Below are 22,041 nucleotides of genomic sequence, written 5' to 3'. Positions count from 1 at the left end.
AGAGTATAGGGTTTGAAAGTATTCCCTTATAATGTTCTGGATCTCTTTGGTGTCTGCTATAGTTTCCCCTTCTGTCTCTGATTTTGTTGATTTGGATTTGCTTTCTTTCTTTTGGTTAACTGGGCTAAGGGTCTGTATCTTTTAGAGAATTATCGTTTCAGAGAATGAGCTCTCAGATTCATTGATACTTTATATTGCTTTCTTTGTTTCTATTTCATTGATGTCTCCTCTGATTTTTATTATTTCTTCTTATCTGTTGGGTTTGGGTTCAGTTTTTTCTTGTTTTTCCAGATTCTTGGGTTGTACCATTAAGTCATTTATGTTTGCTCTTTCTGATTTTTTTAATGTAGGTGCCTACAGATATAAACTTCCTTTTCATGATTACTTTCAATGTGTCACAGAAGTTTTTACTGTGTTGTGTTTTCATTTTCATTTGGTGCCAGGGATAATTTTATTTTTCTTTATTCCATCTTTGACCCATTCATCATTCAGGAGTGTTTTGGTTAATCTCCATCAGTTCATGTAGTTACTAAAATTTCTTATAGTTGATTTTAGGCTTGATTGCATTGTGGTCTGATAGGATACATGGAATTGTTTCATTTTTTTTGTTTGTTTTGGTGAGGTTTGTTTGGTGCCCCAGTACGTGGTCTACTTTAAAGAAACTTCCATGGGCTGAGTAGAATGGGTGTTCTTTGGTAGACTATTCTGCAGATGTCTGTTAGGTCCATTTGACAGATGATATCATTTAACTCAGCTATTTCTCTGTCTAGATGAGAAAATGGGGTACTGAAGTCACATACTATAACTGAGTTGGGATTAATCTGTGTCTTGAAATAGGGTAGTATGCTTATGAAATTGGGTGCACCAGAGTTTGGTGCATATGTGTTCATGATTTTAATGCTGTCTTTGTTGATTGTTTCCTTGATCAGCATAAAGTGACCTTTTTTATCTCTTCCAATTAATATTAATTTGAAGTCTACTTTGTCAGATATTAGGCTGAAAGGTAAGATGAAATTTTGTAGACAACAAAAAGATGAATTTTGTTTCTTAGCCCATTCAACTAGCCTGTGACTTTTGATTAGGGAGCTGAGGCCACTGTTGTTTAAGTTACTGAAAGATGTGTGTTGGTTACTGTCATGTTATTTTCTATTTGTGATCTTAGTCCTATAGTGTGTCTCTGTAATTATAGCATCCTTTGTTTTCTTTCAGCAGTGTCTTGGGTATGGTCATTCTTTTACTCAGTACATTGTACTTCTTCCAGTAGTCTCTGTAGGGTTTGTTAGGTGGACATGAATTCTTTCAGCCTGTTTACAGCACGGATTTTTCTTTCTCCTTGGATTATGATAAACAGTTTTCCTGGGTACAGTATTCTGGACTAGCATCTATGGTCAGTTGGAACTTGGAATACATTGCTTCAGGCTCTTCTGGTTTTCATAGTTTGTATTGAAAAGTCAGCTGTAATTCTGATGGGTTTCTTTTATATGTAACTTGTTTTTCTCTTGCAGCTCTCAGTACCCTTTCTTTGTTGTGCTTATATAGTGTTTTGTTACAATGATATGTCATGGGGAGTGTCTTCTGGCTCCATCCATTTTGGTGTTCTGTGTGCTTCTTGTATCACTATGGGTTTGTCTTTCCTTAAATTAGGGGAGTTTTCTCCTATAATCCTGTTCAATATCTTGTCAATGACATTGACTTGAGATTCTTCTCCTTCCTCAATGCCTATAATTCATAGATTTGGACACTTCATGTTGTCCCATTCCTGTGTTTTTCATTTTTTTTAATATTCTTTGATGGGGGGGTCCAGTTTTCCTACTTTGTCCTAAGTCTTGATGTTGTTTTTCATTTTATTCATTTTTCTATTTTTTCCCCCATCTTTTCTCATTTGTTTATTGAGATTTTCAATTTCATCCTCATCTCGAGTTTTCTTCAATATTTCTGACTCTTTCATGAATTCACTTTTCAAATCCTGAACTGTATCTGTCATTTCACTAGGTTGCATATTTGTATTTCCTTGAGTTTCAGTCAAGAGTTCATTCCTATCCCCCTTTGAGTTCTTTGAGCGTTTATCTTTTTATTTTTTAATGATGAAAAAAAAATCTGTATTTAGAATTAGACTACTGGACTGCTTAGATGATCCCAATTTTGTTGGCAACATCCAAAGCACCGTAATCAGGAGCCAGATGAACATAGGCCTTCCTCTCTCCATCAGGTCTGATCAAGGTATTATTGACTTTGGCCACATCGATGTCATAATCTTTTTTCACAGCCTGTTTGATCTGGTGCTTGTTGGCCCTGACATCCACAGTGAGCACAAGTGTGTTGTCTTCTGTCTTCTTCATGGCTGACTCAGTGGTCAGGGGGAACTTGATGATGGCATAGTGGTCAAACTTGTTTCTTCTGGGGGCACTCTTGGGAGGGTATTTGGGCTGCCTCTGGAGCCGCAAAGTCTTGGGTTGCCCGAAGGTGGGTAACATGTGGATCTTCTTTTTATAGCTGTGAACGCCTTTCAACACTGCCTTCTTGGCATTCAACACCTTCACTTTGGCTTCGGCTTTGGGAGGGGCAGGAGCGTACTTCTTCGCTTTCTGTGCCATGTTGGCAAAAAGCACATTTATGTGTTCTTTAAAAGTCACTGAATTCTTTAATCATGTTTATGACTGTTCTTAAGTTCTGTACTCTGGGGTTCCTCTGGGTAGTTCTCATTGTGGAAAACTTAGGACTGGTGGGATTTGATGGAATCATATTATCTTGTTTTTTTTCATATTTATTCGTGTTTTTGCAATGTGACCTAGTAATATTGACTTGTATTTTTAGTTGGGTATGTCTGATATGAAATTCTATTCTGCCTTTGTTTAGTAGAAGTTTGGTTGTTTTTATTGTTGTCATAGCTTGGTAGATTTCTGATCAGGTATGAACAGTTAGTTGGTCTGGAGTTCAAGTTCTTAACTTTGATTTTTATTGGAGGGACAGGGGTAGCCACGCTGGTCTGGTGTGGGAGGTACACAATCACAGCTGGGAATGTGAGTATGGAGAAGGTGGTGGGATGGATGGGTTCTGTCTCGTTAATCAGGCTGGTCTGGATGGTAAGCAGCACTTTCTGGGCCTAGTCCCAGAAGGGGAAGATGGTGACAAAGTGGGCGAGGTTCTAGCTAACTCACCAAGCTGGTCCAGAGCAGCGCAGTCTGGGCCTAATCCTGGAGTCAGAAGCCTTGACAAAGTGCCAACTGATGTTTTTAATTATCTTACAAACAGAGCGATGCTACGTGGCTTTTTCATAGATCTTTTACTTTGATTAAGCCTCCCTTTCTACCCCATTGTCTGCTGATCTCCCAATCTAATACTGTAGGAATGACTCTTCTGGAAATGTTTTTTATTACAAATACAGACATGCTTCTTTTATAAAACAAGGAGAAAATATGGACATGGCTTTTCTGTGACATTAAGTTTGTTTACAACCTAACTAGGCCTTGGGCTTCTCTTGTAACCTAAATATATAGCCTCATAACCCTCGCCCTCAACCTAGAATAATATATTTATTTGTGTGTGTGTGTGTGTGTGTGTGTGTGTGTGTGTGTGTGTGTGTGTGTTGTGAAAATATAAAGTGCCACAAGCAGTAAATATTCATTGGAAGCAATGAATTTTCATATTTTTGTTGCAAATAACAGGTAGGATTGAAATGTTATGTTTGTGGTTGTGCAGACTGTTCTAGATCAGTAGGAGTCAGGAAGGGTAAAGCTTTCTTCTTTTCCTTATTATCCTGAATGCATTGTTTCCACAAAGAGGGAGCAAGACCTTTGCAATTCCAAGAGAACTCTGAATAAACAAGTTCTCAGAACAGATCCATCCCCACTCTTGGTTTTAAAAAATGCTGAGTCAGGCTGATCTGTTCAGGCATCTCCATAATATGGCATGGCACCACCACATCCATCCATCCTTGAGACCTTCCACCCCCAGTGTTCCCTCTCCACTTTGATTTAACCTATGTTCTACTATTTACCCTCTTTTAAAACACACTCCCACCAATGGTTCCTTTCTAGTATCCTGGCTTATCCAGGTTCTCTGAGTTAAATACATAAAACTACATATTTGAAGGTAGGATCCATATATGAGAGTACACATGCATGAGAGAGAGAGACAGAGACAGAGACAGAGAGACAGAGACAGAGAGACAGAGAATATGTGGCATTTGTCTCTTTAGACCTGAATTATCTCACTCAGTATAATTTATTCTAATTTTATCCATTTACTGAAAATTTTATACTTTCAGCAGATGAAGAGATCCCATTCTGTTGTACATATTTTCATTATCCATTCATCTGTTGATGGACATCTAGGCTGATTTCATTCCCTAGCAATTGTGAATAAACTAAAAATGAACATGGATGAGCAATTCTTTCTTTAGTAGGGTACAGAGTCCTTTGGGTATATGCCCAAGAATGTTATAACTGGCTCGTATGATAGCTCTATTTCTAACTTTTGGAGGAATCTCTATACAGATTTCCACAGTGGCTGCACCAGGCTTATATAGCCACCAACAGTGAATAAGGGTCTCCCTTTCCCTACAAAGTAACAGCATTTGCTGTCGTTTGATTTTTTTTTTTTATATTAGTCACTCTGAGGGGAGAGAAATGGAGTCTCAAATTAGTTTTAATGTGCATGCCCCTGATAGCTAAGGATGTTGAACAATGAAAGTGTTTATTATTCACCATTAATATTTCATGTTTTGAGAATTCTCTATTCAATTCTAGAGCATGTTTTTTTAATTGGGTTATTTCTTTTCTTAATGTTTAGTTTTTTTAGTTCTCTCATATTCTAGATCTTAATCCTCTGTCAGATTTATAAATGGCAAATATTTTCTTATTATGTAGCCTGCTTATTTCCCCCACTGACAATTTCCTTTGCTGTACAGAAACTTTTTTGTTTTTTGGTCTTTTTGGGTCAGGGTCTCCCTGTAGCCCCAGCTGCCCTGGATTCACCATGGAGACCAGACTGGCCTAGAACTCACAGAGATCCGGCTGCCTCTGCCTCCTGAGTGCTCAGATTAAAGGCGTGCACCACCATGCCTGTCACAGAAACTTAAATTTCAATTCCACTTGTCAATTGGTGGCCGTATTTCCCATGCTACTGGTTCCTATTTAGAAAATGCTTACCTATGCCAGCATCTTGTAATGTACTCTCTACTTCCTTTTCTAGTAGGTCTAGAGTTTGAGGTTTTGTGTGGATGTTCTTAATCCATTTGGGGTTAATGTTTGTGCATGGTAAGATAAAATGATCTGATTCCATTTTCAACACGTAGATATCCATTTCTTTTCAGCATTGTCTGCTGTACTCTCCAGTGTGCATTTTTGGCCTCTTTGTAAAAATTCTGGAGGCTGTAGTTGTATATTTATATCTGGCTCCTCCATTCTATCCCATTGATCTATGTGCTATTTCTACTGCTATGGCTCGGTAGTATAACTTGAAATCAGGAGGATTCTTACTGCTCAGGATTGCTTTGGATATGTAGGGTCTTTTAAGTTTCCATTTGAATTTTTGGACTGTTTTTTCTATTTCTGGGAAGAAAGAGTTGCAATTTTAATTGGGATTTAATTGAATCTATAGTTATTTTGGCAGGACAGCCATTTCTACAATATTAATTCTACTCAACCATGAGCATGGAAGGTCTTTCCATATTCTAATGCCGTCTTCAATTTCTTCAGTTTTCATTGCACAAGTCATTCACTTCCTTGGTTAGATTAATTTCAAGGTGGGGGCGGGGGGCAGAGTACTGTGAATGGATGGTTTCCCTAATTGCTCTCTCAGTATGTTTGTCAATGTTATATAAGAAAGCTCATGATTTTTGTGTGTTAATTTTGTATCCTGCCACTTTTCTGAAACTGTTTATCAACTGTAGTTTTCTGGTAGAATCCTTAAGGCCTTTTATGTGCATTATCTGGAAATGAGGATACTTTGACTTCTTCCTTTCCTGATGCTATCTCTTATGGCTGTCTCTTGTACTATTGCTCTAGCTAAGAGTTCAAGCATTATACTGAAAAGGAATGGAGAGAGTGGACATTCCTGTCTTGATCCTTATTCCTCTAGGGAATTCTTTGGGTTTTTTTCTCCATTTAGCATGATACTGGCTACAGGCTTGGTTTATATTGCCTTTATTATATTGATCTATGTTCCCCATATCCCTAGTCTTTCCAGAACTTTTATCATGAAAAGACATTAAGTTTTGTCAAAGGCCTTTTCTGCATCTACTGAGATGATCATGTGGTTTCTTTCCTTGAATCCATTTATGTGGGGGATTATATTTGTTGATGTATCATTGGACTGTCTATCCCTGCATCTCCAAAATGAAGCCAACTTAATCATGGTGGCTATTTTTGATGTGTTCTGATTTCTCTTTGAAAGTATTTTATTGAGACTCCATCTATGTTCATCAGGGAGATTGGTCTATAATTTTTCTTTTGTTGTGTATTTTTCTGGTTTAGCTATTATTGTAATGCTGGCTTCATAAATGAATTAAGACACTTTCTTTTCTATTTTATGGAATAATTTGAGAAGCACTAGTTTTAATTCTTCTTTAAAGGCCTGGTAAGACCAGCCCTGCAGCATGGATTCAGGAACTTTAACCTTTCTTTCTAGAGGTCTTCAATGTCTCAGTTTTGTTCAAAAGTACATGTTTAGTCTCCATGACTTTGTGTGTTTTTTTGTGGTTTTTTCCACTGCTGATTTCTGACTTTATACTACTGTGGATCAGATAGAATACAGAGAATTATTTTGCTTTTCTTATATTTGTTGAAACTAGATTTGTGCTCTAATATGTGATCAGTTTTACAGTATATCCCCTGGACTGCTGACATAAATGTGTAGTCTGTAGTATTTAGGTGGACATTCTGTAGATGTCTGTTAAGTACATTTGATCTATGATGTCATTTAGTCCCACTGTTTATTGTTTTTGTCTAAATGGCCTGTCCATTTTTGAGAATGTATTATTGAAGTCATCTACTTATTATTACTGTGTTAGAGTTAATTTGTGACTTTAAACCTAGTAGTATTTGTTTTATGGAATTGAATGCACCTCTCTTTAGTGTATGTATGTTTATAACAGTAATGTCCACTCGATAAGTTGTTCCCTTATTCAGTATGAAGTGACTTTCTCTCTTCTGGTCTGTGCTGGTTTAAAGCATTTTATTAGAGATACTGACCCCTGCTTGTTTCCTAGGTGCATTAGCTTGGAATATCTTTGTATATTGTTCTCATCCTAAGACAGTATCTATCACTTGTATTTCTTGGAGGTGGTAAAAAGAGGGATTCTCTTTTCTGATCCAATCTGCTGTTCTGTCTTCTAACTGGAGAGTTGAGATCATTGATATTCAGTTATTACTGAAATGTCTATTGACTTCTAACATTTTCTTGATTTTTTTTTGTAGTGTTTTCCTTACTCTTCATTTGCCTAACAGCTTAGCAACTTTTAATTTCTTAGGCTGGGCGTGGTGGCACACACCTTTAATCCTAGCACTCAGGAGGCAGAGGAGGCAGAGCTCTGTGAGTTTGAGGTCAACCTGTTCCCCATAGCAAATCCACGCCAGCTGGGGCTGCAGGGAGACCATGTTCCAAAAATACCAAAAAAAAAAAAAGTTTCTTGAATCTGTTTTATCACTACCTTCCATTTGAATTATTCCATTTAGTATTCTCTGTGGAGCTGGATTAGTAGATATAAATTGCTTTGGGCTGCTTTTGTTATGGAGTTTTTCTTTCTTCTTCCACTGTGGTGGATAGTTTTGCTGAGTATAATAGTCTGGTTTGACATCTCTGATCCTTGAGGGCCTGAAGTACAATGCTCCAAGGTCTTTTGGCTTTTAAAGTTTCAATTGAGACATCAGCTGATGGGCCTGCTAGGGCTGTCTCTTTTCCTCATTTCATTTTGCATATCTAATATCAGGTCCTGTCTACTTGGTGTTATGGATGCCTCTTATACCTGAATGGACATCTCTTTCTTTATATTTGGGAAATTTTCTTCTCTAATTCTAATGAAACTATTAGCTGTGCTCTTGATATAGGATTCTTCTCTTTATTTCATGACTATAATTTGTAACTTTGGTCTTTTCATAATGTCTCACAGATCTTGTATGTTCTGTTTGTATGTTCTATTTAATTTGTTATTGACATTAACTGAATTTCCTAATTATTCTACCTTACCCTCAACCCCTGATAGTCTGTTGTGAGAGTGTGCTTCAAAGCTGGGGATCCCACAAACCTCTAGTTTCATTAACTAGGGTGAGTATGGAGTGCTGCATGTCCATGCCACATGTGGATTAGTCATCTTGTCACTTTCTTGCCCACTGGCAGAGGTACATCCTGGAGCAGGAAGGGGTTCATGCTCCTCTGGCTTCACCAGCTGGGGTGTACACAGGAGAAGTTGTGGCATGGCTGGGAGGTCCTGAAATCTCTTACCTCCATGACTGGGGTAAGCCCACTGAGTAACAGAAGTGAGCCCTACAAGAGGCTGGAACCTCTGACCTATCCAGGCCTGGTTTCATGAAAGTGTAAAGGGTGTGCAGGAGATGGAAAGTCCAGGGGCACCTTTCCTGTTTAAACCAGGTATTGTCAGTGGGTAGTGTGTGTGCCAGAGGCAGAGGATCCAGGGACCCCTTACCTGTCTGGGCTAATGCTGAGGAGCAGCAGGTGTGCATTCCATGTGCTTTCCTATTACCAAAATTTTCTAATTTGTGAATACTTCTTTAATTTTCAAGTAATTTTTTATCTGCAGTATTCTAATGTTTCCTTCATTGATTAGGTTTACCAGGGGGTTGGACATGCAATGTTATTAATATTTATTGTATAAGCCTACTTTTGCTTTGTGCAATTAATTGATATTTTCATTGTCTACTTTTCTTTCTGTGAGTATATTAATTTCTTAAACTTTTTTTGAAGAGTTGAGTTCATGTACTTTCATGCTTTAAACTTTAACAAAGATTATAATTATTCATATACTGCTTACCATGAGTTACATATATTTTTGTATCCACATTTTCACTGGCTCCTCTATTAATTTGTTTATCTGACTAGCACTGAATGCCACCTGTGTAGTGTAGTGTTCTTGAGGGACTAAGAACAAGGGAGGTACAAGGACCCAGGGAAAGTCTGCAGTTCCTGTGGCATTTACAGTTTAAAGAGATAATAAAGAAGGTACAGAAGAAATATACACAGCAAATCAGTTGATAAGTACTAAAAATAAAAGTGTATGTGTAGGGGGAACAGATGGCGGAAGAGCTCTAAGCATCCATGGGTAAAGGACAAAGAAGAAATCTGCCACAAGTGCATGGTGACAGAGGAACACTGCATGTGCATCTCAGAAAGGATGATAAAGGAGAATACCATGTGTACATGGAGGTCAGAGAGAAGCACACCGTGAAACATGGGGATGACAGAGGAGCACTACACATACTTGCAGTGCAGGATAATGTAGGAGGAGTACACCATGTAAGCAGGAGGAGGGTAGAGACCAAGGAAGTGCTCAGAAAAAAAACCATAGTATGGAAGGTACCAAGATGGTATTCTGGAAGGTTTGAAGAAACAAGAGGTAAACAGGAGTGGAGAATGGGCCAGAAGAGGTGCAGTGGGAAAGTTCAGAGTCAGGTGGCTGCATACTAGGGAGAGGCTAAGGATATAAAAGCCGAGAACACCATGAGGCGCCTCTCTTGCCATTTTGTGCAGCTGTCAGGAAGTCACAGGAGCCATAATTGAGTGTGGACCCGTGAATAGGGGGAGGGCACTTTTCTATAAATAAACCCTCATCCTTCACCTTTTGCTCTGTTAGCAAGCCCAATAAACTCATTAGGATTCTAAAACAAACAAACAAACAAAAACCAAACCAAACAAAACAAAACACCAGAAACAGAGCGTATGTGAAACCTTCATTATTCCACAAAAAAAAGAAGTAAAAGAAGGAGGAGGAGGAGGAGGAGGAGGAAGAGGAGGAGGAGGGGGGGAGGGGGGAGGAGGAGGCAAGCTGAGCACAGGTCAGGGGAGCAAAGACACCAGCAGCATTCCTCCATGGTCTGTGCTTCAGCTCTTGCCTCCAGGTTCCTGCCCTGATTCCTGCCCTGACCTCCTTTGTGATGAACTGTGACCTGGGAGATGTAAGGTGAAATAAACCCTTTCTCCCCGCTGCACCACTCCCCAAAAGAAAAGAAGGCCAGTGAGGAAACTACTGATCTAAACACAGCTGGGAGAGATGGGAGAACACCGTGCCATTTTATAGAAAATACCAGCAGCTTGGATGCAGGGGCACCTAGAACCAATTTCCTGTGGATGCGTGGGATCACGGTATCTTCTTCCACCAGCCCTCATATTCTGATTGTCGTCACTACTGAAGCAGCCCTGTCTGCTTAGCTTTGACGTGGGGGGCAATTTAACTGTCAAAATATCTCCCATTGTTTTCACTTCCTTGAAGCTGGTATCATTTAGTGAGATTGCTACCATCTCTGAGGGCCAAGAGAGAGGATTGGGAGCAAAACAGCAGCAAACCCTCAGTGAGCTCACCTTAAACGGATGGCTTAAACAATTAACTGCATCTCCCGGTGGAAACACCCTACCCATATCGAAGTACTTTACTTTAAAAAATTACCATTAATGTATGTGTGTGGAATGATAATGATCAAAGAGGAGGACAAGAAATTAAGAGGGAGTGGGGGAGCATGGGAGAAGTTGGGAGGGGCTGGGAGGGATGGAAATAAATCCAATACTCATGTATGAAATTCTCTAAAATAAAAAATCAATTAAAAAATTACCATTAGTGGCATTAAATGACTTCTTAAATGGAAGTGACAATAGTACCAGATTCCATTGCTGATTACACTGTCCACACTTGGCAGCAGAGTCATCCTACAGAAGATATACTCACCTCCCTCTTCACTAAATGTTCCTTTGGGTATTGTTTTCTCACACAATTTTTTTCTGAAGCAGGGTCTCATACACCCCCAGTCAACCTCAAACTCACTTTGTAATCAAGGGTGTCCTTTCACGTCTAATCTTCCTGCCTCCACCTGCTGAGTACTAGAATGACATGCATAAGCCACCTTGCCTGGTGTTACATTGTGCTGCGAATGGAGCACAGGGTTTATACTAACTAAGCCACATCCCCAGCATCTTCTTATACAGTTGTGTGGTCCTGATCTTGATTATCAACTTTAGTGTTGCTACATAATATTCCACATAGAAGACAGGCCACAATTAATCTTCTATTTTTAGGCTCTGAACTACCTCCCTCCCCTAATTACTTAGGGCACCAAGCTCTGGAGGCAATGTGCCTTTGGTCTTCATGAACCCAAGCTCCTCCTTTCCTTCAGACCTACAGATCAACCTTGGCCCAGGTTTTTATGGTTTTCCTCCATTTTTTCTTTGAGTTCCTAAAGGGTAAGACAAAGAGGAGCTGGAGTTAGGTAGTTAATGTTTTCTGAGTATGAAAATGAATGAATGAAGCTAATTTTTCCTTTCTTTCTTTATGTCACAAGGGTGGGGGTCAGGCCCTGCTGGCTGCAAGGCTTTGGAGACTGTAGGATTTGAAGAGGTCAGACTGCCCCTTCCAGCATCTTGGCCACCATTGTGCATAGAGACTAAAACATGGAATTCTTTCCCTCAGAACATTTTGTTTTTCAGGCAATATACTGAGGCTCTGATTCACCCTGTCTCACAGACTTCAGGCCTTCCATATCCCATCCAAGGTCTCTTTTTTCCACAAACTTCAGCTACTTAAATCTCACATAATCTATTGTGCATTTCTAACAAACCCCAAGACCTTCAATCTTTAAATGTTTTGTTTGTTTGTTTGTTTGTTTGTTCCTTGGTTTTGATTAGCACTCTACCTCTGAGCCTCAGTCTCTACAACTATTTTACCTGTCCTATCCCATTAGCTCAAAGTCTTGCTCAGCCATTCTGGCCATCCAGACCCTGATGCCAGATCATCCCTCCTTACCCCAATCAGCACCACCTTTTCAATGTGCAGATTCTCAGCTTGACTGACTCCAGTGATCCTGGACTTGGATGCTGTTCCCAACACACTGTAAGCTCCTTCATACACCAGAAATGAACTGCTGCTATCTCCTGCCCTCTGGTGGGTAAGTACTGGTCCCCTAAAAGCTTCTGCCTTTTCCATTTCATTAGTAGGTGTAGCTTGTAAGGCGTGGTGGTACATGCCTGAAATCCTAGCACTGAGTAGACTGGGGCAGGAGGATCTGAAGTCAGGAAAGCTTGGACCACATAGTTAAGTTAAAGGTCAGCCTAAGATATATTGTGAGACCCTGCCTCTAAAAACAAATGGCTGGGCATGTAGCTCAGTGGTAGAGTGTTTGCCTAGCATGTTCAAGGGCCACCATAAATAAGTATAGTTCGCCAGAATTCTCTTTCTGTCCTTCAGCAAATGCACAGAATTTGTGCTTATGTCTCAGCACTGATTGGCATATCTCATGCTGTCATATACTACAAAATATACTAGCCTCTCTCTCACTCTAGACTGCCTGAGTACGTGTAGCCTTCCTCTTCTATCTCCTTCCACATTCCCAAGAACACCAGGCTCTGCATGTAGAATGTCAGCAAACAGCTGTGACGGTGAATCCCGCCAAAGGATGAGGTGGATACACAGGCTTAGAACTATTTCAAAAGCAATAGGATATAAATTATCAGTGCTACATTTCTATAGTTAAGTAAAAGCAGTTGAATTATTCCCAAGCTTATGGCTATTAAAAGCTGGAGAATATTTAGTAGTGAAATTATGGAAATGGTATCTTCCTATTAAACAAAGCAAACCTGTGTTCATATGAAAGTTTGGTGAATTTAAGGATCAACTATTTTGTTGTTGCAGGCCTGAGAAAAGTTTAAAAACAAAAGAGTAATAAGGATTAGGTTTGGGGGCTAGTGAGATGACTCAGAGGCCAAGAGAGCTTGCTGTTCTTTTTAAAAATATATTTGTTTATTATTTATTTATTATTTATTTACTTACTTTATGTGTATGAATATTTTGCCTGCATGTGTATAAGTGCAACTGTGTCATGCAGTGCCCATGGAGGACAGAAGAAGGCATCAGATCCCCTGGAACTGGAGTTAGAGACAGCTGTTAGCCACTATGTAGGTGCTGGGATTTGAATCCAGGTCCTCTGTAAGAACAGCCAGTGCTCTTAACTGCTGAGCCATCTCCCCAGCCCAAAATATTTTCTTTGTTATTTTTATTTTATGTGTATGAATGTCTGTAAGTGTACCTATGCCATGCAGTACCCACAGAGATCAGAAGAGGGTGTCATATCCTCTGGAACTGGAGTTACAGGTGGTTATTAGCCACCATGCAATTCTGGGAACTGACCCTGGGTTTTCTGGAAGAGTAGCCAGTGTTCTTAACCTGAGTCATCTTTCCAGGCCCAAGCTTGTGTTCTTGCGGGGCTGAGTTCGGTTCCAGCACACACACTGGGCAGCTCACAACCTCCTATAACTCCAGCTTCAGGGGATCCAACACCTTCTTCTGGCCTCTGGGAGTGGGTACCTGCACAGGTGTGCATGTGCATACACATACACATAAATAAAAAGTAAATATTTTAAAAAGAACTAGTTCATATAAATAGGTATATTTTAGATACAAACTCATATATACATGTATACACATACATCTATACATATACATATATGTGTGTATGAGAGTCATTGCAGAGAACTGGGGACCTAAATCCGTAACTCCCACAGCTGGATCTTTTAACTAACTCCAATGGTGTCTGCACCACTGGTGGCTTAGAAGAAAATAATGGTACCCTGCATTTCCAAAATGCTTCTAGGTACACTACAACATGGAATCCTGTTAAATCTCATCTCCCTGACTCTGCCTCTTGGGCCAATGGTGACACCTCTGACCTAGGATGTAGGACAGTAGGCCATGCTTAGCCCTTGACTCCTTCCACTGGCAATTCACCAGTGGTCTCTGTTATTTTCGGAGGTATCTAATATACTTTTATTTGGTGTTCCTCCTGACCTAAACTTTTACATTTATCCTATCTTCTAAAGAACCCTCCAGTTGACACTGTGGCCACTGGGGTTAACAGTGTCTGTTTGGAGCTGTGACGCTCAGGAGTCTCTATAGATATTTTTAAAAGCTGATGTGATATGACTTTCACACAGACCCCACTAGTCTTGTCTGCCACTCCTTCCACACTCCAGTTCCTACTTAATCTGAGCACTAGATGAAGCTTCCCACTCACCTGGCTTCCAAGAACCCAACAGTGCTGGACAGCTTCTGTTGTCAACTTAACACACCTGAGTAGAGGGAACTTAAATTGAGGAATTTTCTCTATTGAATTGGCTTATGGTCATGTCTGTGGAGCATTTTCTTGATTGTTGAGTGATGTGGGAGGGCCCAGCCCACTGTGGGTGGTGTTAGCCCTGGGCAGGTGGTCCTGTGTTGTTTAAGAAAGCAGGCTGAGCTTGGGCCAGAGGAGCAGGCTAGTAAGCAGTGTTCCTCCACAGCCTGTGCTCCAGGTTCTGGCCTTGAACGCCTACCCTGACTTCCCTCAGTGATGAACTATGACCTGAGAGATGTAAGGTAAAATAAACTCTTTCCCTCCCAAGTTGATTTTGGTCAGTGTTTTTTATCACAGCAACAGAAAGAAACTAGGACACCAACTTTGTCCTTATTAAGGTTAGTAACTACACATAATCGCCCTTGGGATACAAAACCCTTTACAGATAGCCAAACCTGCAGATATTCAAGTTCCTTGTATCAAATGGCACAGTATATACCCACAAACATCTTCCCGTATTTTTAAATCAACTCTAGATTTTTCACAATTCTTTTTTAAAATTTTATTTATTATTTTTATTATTTTATGTGTATGAGTGTATTGCCTGCATGTATGAGTGCACCTGTGTCATGCAATGCCAATGGAATTCAGAAGAGGGCTTCAGATTCCCCCGGAACTGGAGTTAAGGATAGTTAATAGCCACCATGTGGGTCCTGGGAATCAAACCCGGGTCCTCTACAAGAGCAGTCAGTGCTCTTAACTGTTGAGCCATCTCCCCAGCCCTATTCACAATTCTTATAGCAATGTGTTATGTGAACAGTTGTTAATACTGTACTGTTTATGAAACAATGTCAAGAAAATATATAGACATAATATTTTTTATATACCTTTAATTCATGGTTGGTTGAATGTGTAGCTGTGGAACCCTCAGATGTGAAGGGCTGATTAAGGTCATTTGTGTGGATGCTCTGAGGGTATAAGTCATGCCATGAACATGTGGCAGTTGGGGAAATCCAGTGTATACACGAAGGAGACTAAAAGTTTGAATCTGCCCTTCCTAAATTAAGTGTTGGACAGTTAATAGAAAATCAACAGTTTTGCTGGAGCCTAATGAGCAGCATAGGTCATGAGGTCTCCACCCTCAAAAATGGATGAACGCTGTGAGCAGGTTACGTTTTGCTCCTACATGCCTTCCTTTGTTCCTTAAGAACTTCCTACTAACTACATAGAAGACAGAGATGAGGAGAATGAGATTAGTAAGTGGAAAAACTTGCACCAAGTGCTACTTTGGACAAAATAAGAGTCTGAAGTGAAATTCTGCAGGATCTGGTGACTTACTGTGTATAAGAAACACCAAAGGTCCCACTGACAGGGGATCACAGCTATTAGAATAGAGTAATGTAGATGAGGAACACACTGGATGTGTTATCTGCTGACAATACTCAGATAGTGCAGGTCGTTAAAGGAGAAGTGTCTAGCTAAAAATGTAGGCCTAATTATATCACCTGCTCACCACACTGGTCCCCGTTCAGATAACTGGAAGAGAAACAAATGCTGCCACTATTCTAGCACTAAAGAGGAAGCGTGTGGTATCTTGCACCTGTGGTGTGATGAGCCACAGCAACCAATGAAGACATGGCTGCTTTCCCTTTCCAAGGATGATGAATCCAGATGAAACCAAATGAGTGATGGTTTTGGTCTTCTATTTTAACTGAAAATTTATACTATCACTTTGAGATACAATCACTTTAAGCACAAATTTGATACTACTTAAACATTTTCAAAGGTAAAAAAAATCCTCCCATGTCTGCAAAATGGTGCTAAACCTGAGTGAAAGCCTAATGTGTGACTTCCAATGAAATGCTTCAGAAGACATTTATTCACATCTTTCTTGATATATTCTCAAAATATTAAAGAAAGATTTTTTTGGAAAGGAAAATCTTACAGAGTATCTGGTGGAAGAAAGTGTAGGGCAAATAGGCAGCTCCATCCCTCTGTGTTCTGATAGCAGCTCATCATCAGGAGAGCAGAAGATACAAGACTATTTTTATCCCTTTATACAACCTTTCCACTTCTGCCTCATTTAAACCATGATTGATAAGTGAAATGCTGTGCTTACTTAACATACACAATTTGATGAGTCTGATGACAATACATCATAATCCACACTACAACATGTACTATAAACATGCCTAGTGTGTGTGTGTGTGTGTGTGTGTGTGTGTGTCTATGTGTGTGTGTGTGTGTGTCTGTGTGTGTGTGTCTATGTGTGTGTGTGTGTGTGTGTGGTGTGTGTGTGTGTGTGTGTGTGTCTATGTGTGTGTGTGTGTCTGTGTGTGATAAGACCACCTAAGTTCTGGTCTCTAAGCAGATGAGCCATATGGACCAGTGAAGACATGGCTGCTTTCCCTTTACAAGGACGATGAATCCAGATGAAATCCAGTGAGTGGAATAATATAATTTCTCATTATAGTTTTATTAATCATAGCACCCAAAGCTAGGACTTACTCATTTGTATAACTAGAACTTTGTAAAAGCAGAGGGAAGAACGGTCCCTAGAAGTCGAAGCATCTACCTGCAGTGTGCAATCGATAGAGACCGTCTCCAAGCTCCCAGGTGGAAACTGTGTCAGCAGTGTGACATGCCTTCTAGGGTCTTGCAACCCTCCATTTTCAGAAAGCTCCTTTTAAGGAAGGGGAACCTCAGCACTATATCAGCCTGTGTCTTGAGGGATCTAGCACCAACTATCCCAGCATGAGGAAGATTTACACAATTTAGACAAAACTATCTTATAAGAATTAAGAAACAGTGAATTCACTTTGATCTTGAAAGAGTACTTTGGGTGATATGCCTTACAAGGCCAAAGGTAACAGATACCAAAGTATCTACAGCCACCTACATATGTGTACTCAGAATGAGTACACAATACTGAAGGAATGAATTTTTTTTTTTTTTGGTCTTTTTGAGACAGGGTCTCCCTGTAGCCCAGCTGGCCTGGAACTCACTATGTAGACCAGGCTGGCCTTGAACTCACAGAGATCCGCCTGCCTCTGCCTCCCAAGTGCTGGGATTAAAGGCGTGCGCCACCGTGCCTGGCAGGAATGAATTTTTTAAAAAGGCAAAATACCGAAACAAATTACCATTTCAAAATATTAATTAGAGACATTAAGAATGCCAGGGTCATCAACCTAATTTCTTACTATAGTCTAAATATGTATCCTTATAGTTAAAGACAAGTGCACTTCCTCCCTCTCATCAAAGAAGCTTCTTTTTCAACAGATGGAAACAATCACAAAGTTCACAACTGGTCAAAACACAGAGAATAAGTGACTGTAAGGTGCTCATCCCTGAGTGACACATCTACCACACAACCTCTTGACCTAAGGCTTAGGGAACATCTCGGAAAAGGGGAAGAAAGAGCCAAAGGGACAAGACTAATCAATTCATTCTAGACATGATAGGGAACCTGCACCAATGAAATCTCCACAGTATGGCAGTCTAATGAGAGCTGCATAGTGACCAAACCAGTTGACACGCCAAGGTGGATGGGGAGAATGTCATGGGGTCCCACCTCGAGATAAAGAGCTCAGGCAGTCAATGGATGTTGAAGGAGAGAGAATCAGTTTTCTTCAGGGACTAGTGCCTGAGAGGCTATCTAATCCCAAGTGGGCAGCCCTAAACACAGGTACACATGAGCACCAATAAATGGACTCAGTTGATTATATGTATGTATGTATGTATGTATGTATGTATGTATATGTAACAATAATAAGAAGAAAACAAGAAATTGAGAGGACATAGGGATGACATGGGAGGAGATAGAGGGGGGCTCAGAGGGGTAGAAATAATGTAAATCCAGAACTCAGGCATGAAATTCTCACAAAATAAAAATGAATAAAATAAATTTTAAAAATAGTAGGGTCATTGCTATTCATACACAGAAATGTATACATGAATTCACTTTTTAAGAAAAAGGCAAAGAGCATAGAAGACGAACCCCATGTTGATAATTCACACAGGGTACATCCATGATGATATAAGAACCATGAGATGTCGGGCTCACAGTGTGCTGCACTATTACCAACAGAAATAAATGATAAAGTTTGTCATCAGCACTTCAATGAATGAAATGACCTGAATTTTCTCTCTTCTATCACACTCTGTGGTACTGTAACTCTGCAGAGGACACACAAACTACATGGAGGCCAGGGATGGGGCTGGCTGACCTGGAGCAGGATTTGAGGGCTGCCTGGTGTAGGACACATTGAATGTGGGCTCCTCGATAAGCGGTGGTGGATACATACGCCTGCGGATGAAGAAACCCGCTCCGCAGCAGAAGAGCACACCCATCATCAGCAGGAACCTGCAAAGAACACAGACGTGAGGCTGAGGCCAGGCTTGAGGACACTTCCTTTTGACAAAAAAGGTTGAGGAGTCTTGAAATATCATTTCCCCATGGCAGGCAGAGAAAGCCGGCCAGCTGCAAGACACTCCCAGTCAGGAGAGCATGTATCACCACCTTGGTCTTCTCTGGATGGTTTCACCTTGTGACATTCCTCCTGTGGATGACAGCCAGGAGATTCTTGCCCTGCAAACTCCTGGGATATACCCAGGATAGGAGCCAGTAACACTGAAAAACTGTAAACAATGTCTATCTCAAGTAGCTCTAAATGGTTGACTTCAAAAGGTTGGTATAGTTACTGCCTGGTTCATGGCTCTAATCTCAACTCAGTATTTTAGTCTAAACAGAAGATGCTGCCAAATCCTTCTCAATGAGAAAGCAAATCCAGCCTCTGTCGGGCTATTTCCCCATTTCTAAGTCTTCAGTGTCAAGGACATAGAAGTTGTACCTTTATCCTTCCTAACACACTTTTCCATTACCAGATGAACATCTATAAAGAAAATAGATGTGCTCTTCCTAGAGCACTGCTTAATTACTAGAAAAGTAAGAGAGAAAACACAATAAAACATGAATATTCAGAAAAACTCTAGGTATAATATTCACACTAACCCTAGGTTATAAGTATCACTGGTCACTCTCCAGATCTTGACACTAAAGTCTAACTGGCAAGGGAAAGGTGTGCTTTAAGGATAAGACCTTTGTGCGGACCATCTAAGAATTCTTATTTACTAACAGATCATCAGTATTCTGTAATCAGACTTAATTCACTTTGCTTTTTCGATTCCTCTTTTCATTAATACACTTTGCTTTTTCAATTTCTCTTTTTGTTCTACCCCGCCTTCAATATGGCGTTTCTCCATTTTGCAACATCCTGGTGACAGGTGCAGCTGTAATGCAAAACCCTGCTGCCTGGATCCATTCCAGATGTGTGAGAACCTCCAGGAGCTGGCTCATCAACAGAGCAGTCCTGTCAGTCTTTATTTGGCATCATGTGCTTTACAATGCTAATAAAGGGTACTAACAGCTGTCTTTTTTTAAAACCTGACAATTTCATTCCAACCTCCTTGGCTAGAGATTACTTAAGACTTTAGAGCTGGCAGGGTCTCTTAAAACCATTCTCGTCCAAATCATAGAAAAGAAACAGAAGTCAGCAGAGGGGCCAAACTGATGCCACAGCCTCTCATTCAGCCCCAGACATCTCCATCATATGCAGATGCTGATTCTTAGCTAGAACATCCTGACTGAAAGAGCAGCTCAAAAGTTTTGCAGCTTTTCCCAGGCTTCCTGGCATCAGAGGCTGTGAACACTATTTGCAGAGCACTGGCATAAAGCAACCTGCTTGCTATTATCTGCTTAGACATCTGTCTCTTTCAAGAATGTAGCTGTCACAGAGGCCTCTCCATAGGAGCCCCAGAATCCTAGGCACCTCAGATTTGCTGAGAGAAGACATGTATGGAGCAGACTCTAAGGGCCTTTTATATTTCAGCTAGGGCACCTCCAACTGACATCCCCAGATGTTCTGGCTATACCTTCAGATGAAATTCATGTCATAATCTCAACTCTAGTAACCTGACCAAGTCTTCTGGCAAGTGGCTCTTTGACTTTGCAAGAGCCTTACTTTATGGGACTCATGAAAGCTTCTGTGTGTAAAAGACACTGCTCAGCCCATGTGCCATCTCATCAAGTTCCCCTGCCTCTGACAAGTGACCTTGGCCAAGAACTCAAAAGCACTTGGAGGCCAGTTCAGATGAAGCTGAGCACAGTAAGCACCAAGGTGCTAATAGTTGCAGGTTTTCTTATTATTCTTTTTTTAAAAAAAAAAAAAACAGCTAATCTTTGATAAGTTTTATCATTTTTAGATCCATTCCCATAACCTTACCATACTGCATCTAGTACTATCAGCCCAGCACACACTGCAGTCCTGCTTCCTGCCAGGAAGTACTCTCAAGGAGATTCCTCAGTGAGAACAAACCCTGCACTGAGACCTGAAGTCTCATTTCCTGTGTCCTCCTGTCCCGTTTTGATTCTAGTTCTTTTACTTTAAGATGTAAACAGAGATGCTTATTTTTTGGAGAATTTGGCTAAAGAGGCTCATCTTCTTACAGAGTTTTACTTTTTTTTTTTTTTTTGGTCTTTTGGAGACAGGGTCTCCTTGTAGCCCCAGCTGTCCTGCATCCTCCTGCCTCTGCTTCCCAAATGCTGGGACTAAAGGTGTGCGCCACCACGCCCGGCCAATTTAAATGTTTAAATTGGTGTCTATTGATAGTACATAGCACTGGGTTTCATAATTCTTTCAAGTAGATCATGTACTGTGAACACATTCATCCCTCAACTCTCCCTGTTCTCTGCCCTCCTCCTGCTAGTCTCTTTCCTCCAGTCTCCCTTCCACTTTCACGTCATGTAGAGAAACAGTTTTATGTATCTATAAGCAAATCTATGATCTACAATGAAAGAAAACATGGAATAAAATGATTTATTTTGCTTTATGTCAGGTCATTACTTAAATCTGTCTTCCAAGAGACAATGTAATTTTATTCTTTGGTTAAATAAAACTCAATTGTGTATAAATACCACATCTTTTATTAATTCATCTGTTGATGACTACCTAGGCTGATTTCATAACTTGGATAGTGTCAATAGTGCTGCAATAAATATGGATGCCTGAGCATATCCATGATGTGGTGACTTAAGAGTCCCTAGGGCATATACCCAGACTTGACACAGCTGGATGATATAGTACTTGTATTTTTAAGTTTTTTTGAGAAACCATTACACTTATTTCCACAGTGACTGGACTAACTTACATGCCTGCTAGCAACGTATATGGGAGCCTTTTCCCATAGAGCTTCACCAGCATTTGTTGGTGCCTGTTTTCTTTATTATGGACATTCTGACTTGGGTGGGATGGAATCTCAGTGGTATTTCATTCACATCTCCCTGATGGCTGAGGATGTTGAACTCTTCTGCATGTAGTTATTGACTATTAATCCCTCATCTTCTGAGAACTGTCTGCTTGTTTCATTAGCCTATTTAGTGAATGAAGTGTCAGAGTTTTCAGTATTTAGTTTTTAAGAGGTCTTCACATATTCTGGCTATTAATCCTCTGTCAGATGTACATCTATCAAAGCCCTCCCCGTTTATCGGCTCTCTCTTCATTCAAACTGCTTCCTTTGCTGTGCACTTTTTAATTCCCTACAATTATATTTGTCGATTCTTAGTGTTACTTCCTGAGCTAATGGAGAGCTGTTCATAAAATCTTTGCTTGTCCCTACAGCTCGAAGTGCTTATCTGTTTTCCTCTAACAGTTCTAGACTTTTAGAACTTATGTCTTCAATCAATTTTGACTTGATTTTTGTACCTGCTCAGGAATAC

The 22,041-nt window shown here is 40.3% G+C and overlaps 1 protein-coding gene and 1 pseudogene across 1 annotated transcript in view; both read right to left on the bottom strand.

Moving 5' to 3' along the window:
* Vopp1 (VOPP1 WW domain binding protein) overlaps positions 1 to 22,041 on the bottom strand; it is a 119,363-nt gene that overhangs the window by 10,740 nt on the left and 86,582 nt on the right. The window contains exon 4 of the mRNA XM_008827549.3: positions 18,494 to 18,630. Within this exon, the coding sequence (XP_008825771.1) occupies positions 18,494 to 18,630 (137 nt within the window). The remainder of the gene's footprint in view (positions 1 to 18,493; positions 18,631 to 22,041) is intronic.
* Positions 72 to 3,554, bottom strand: LOC115069365 (annotated as a pseudogene).

Source organism: Nannospalax galili, unplaced genomic scaffold, assembly GCF_000622305.1.
Source record: "Nannospalax galili isolate Female #2095 unplaced genomic scaffold, S.galili_v1.0 scaffold132, whole genome shotgun sequence".
Lineage (NCBI taxonomy): Eukaryota > Metazoa > Chordata > Mammalia > Rodentia > Spalacidae > Nannospalax > Nannospalax galili.
This window is presented reverse-complemented; position numbering and strand designations above follow the sequence as displayed.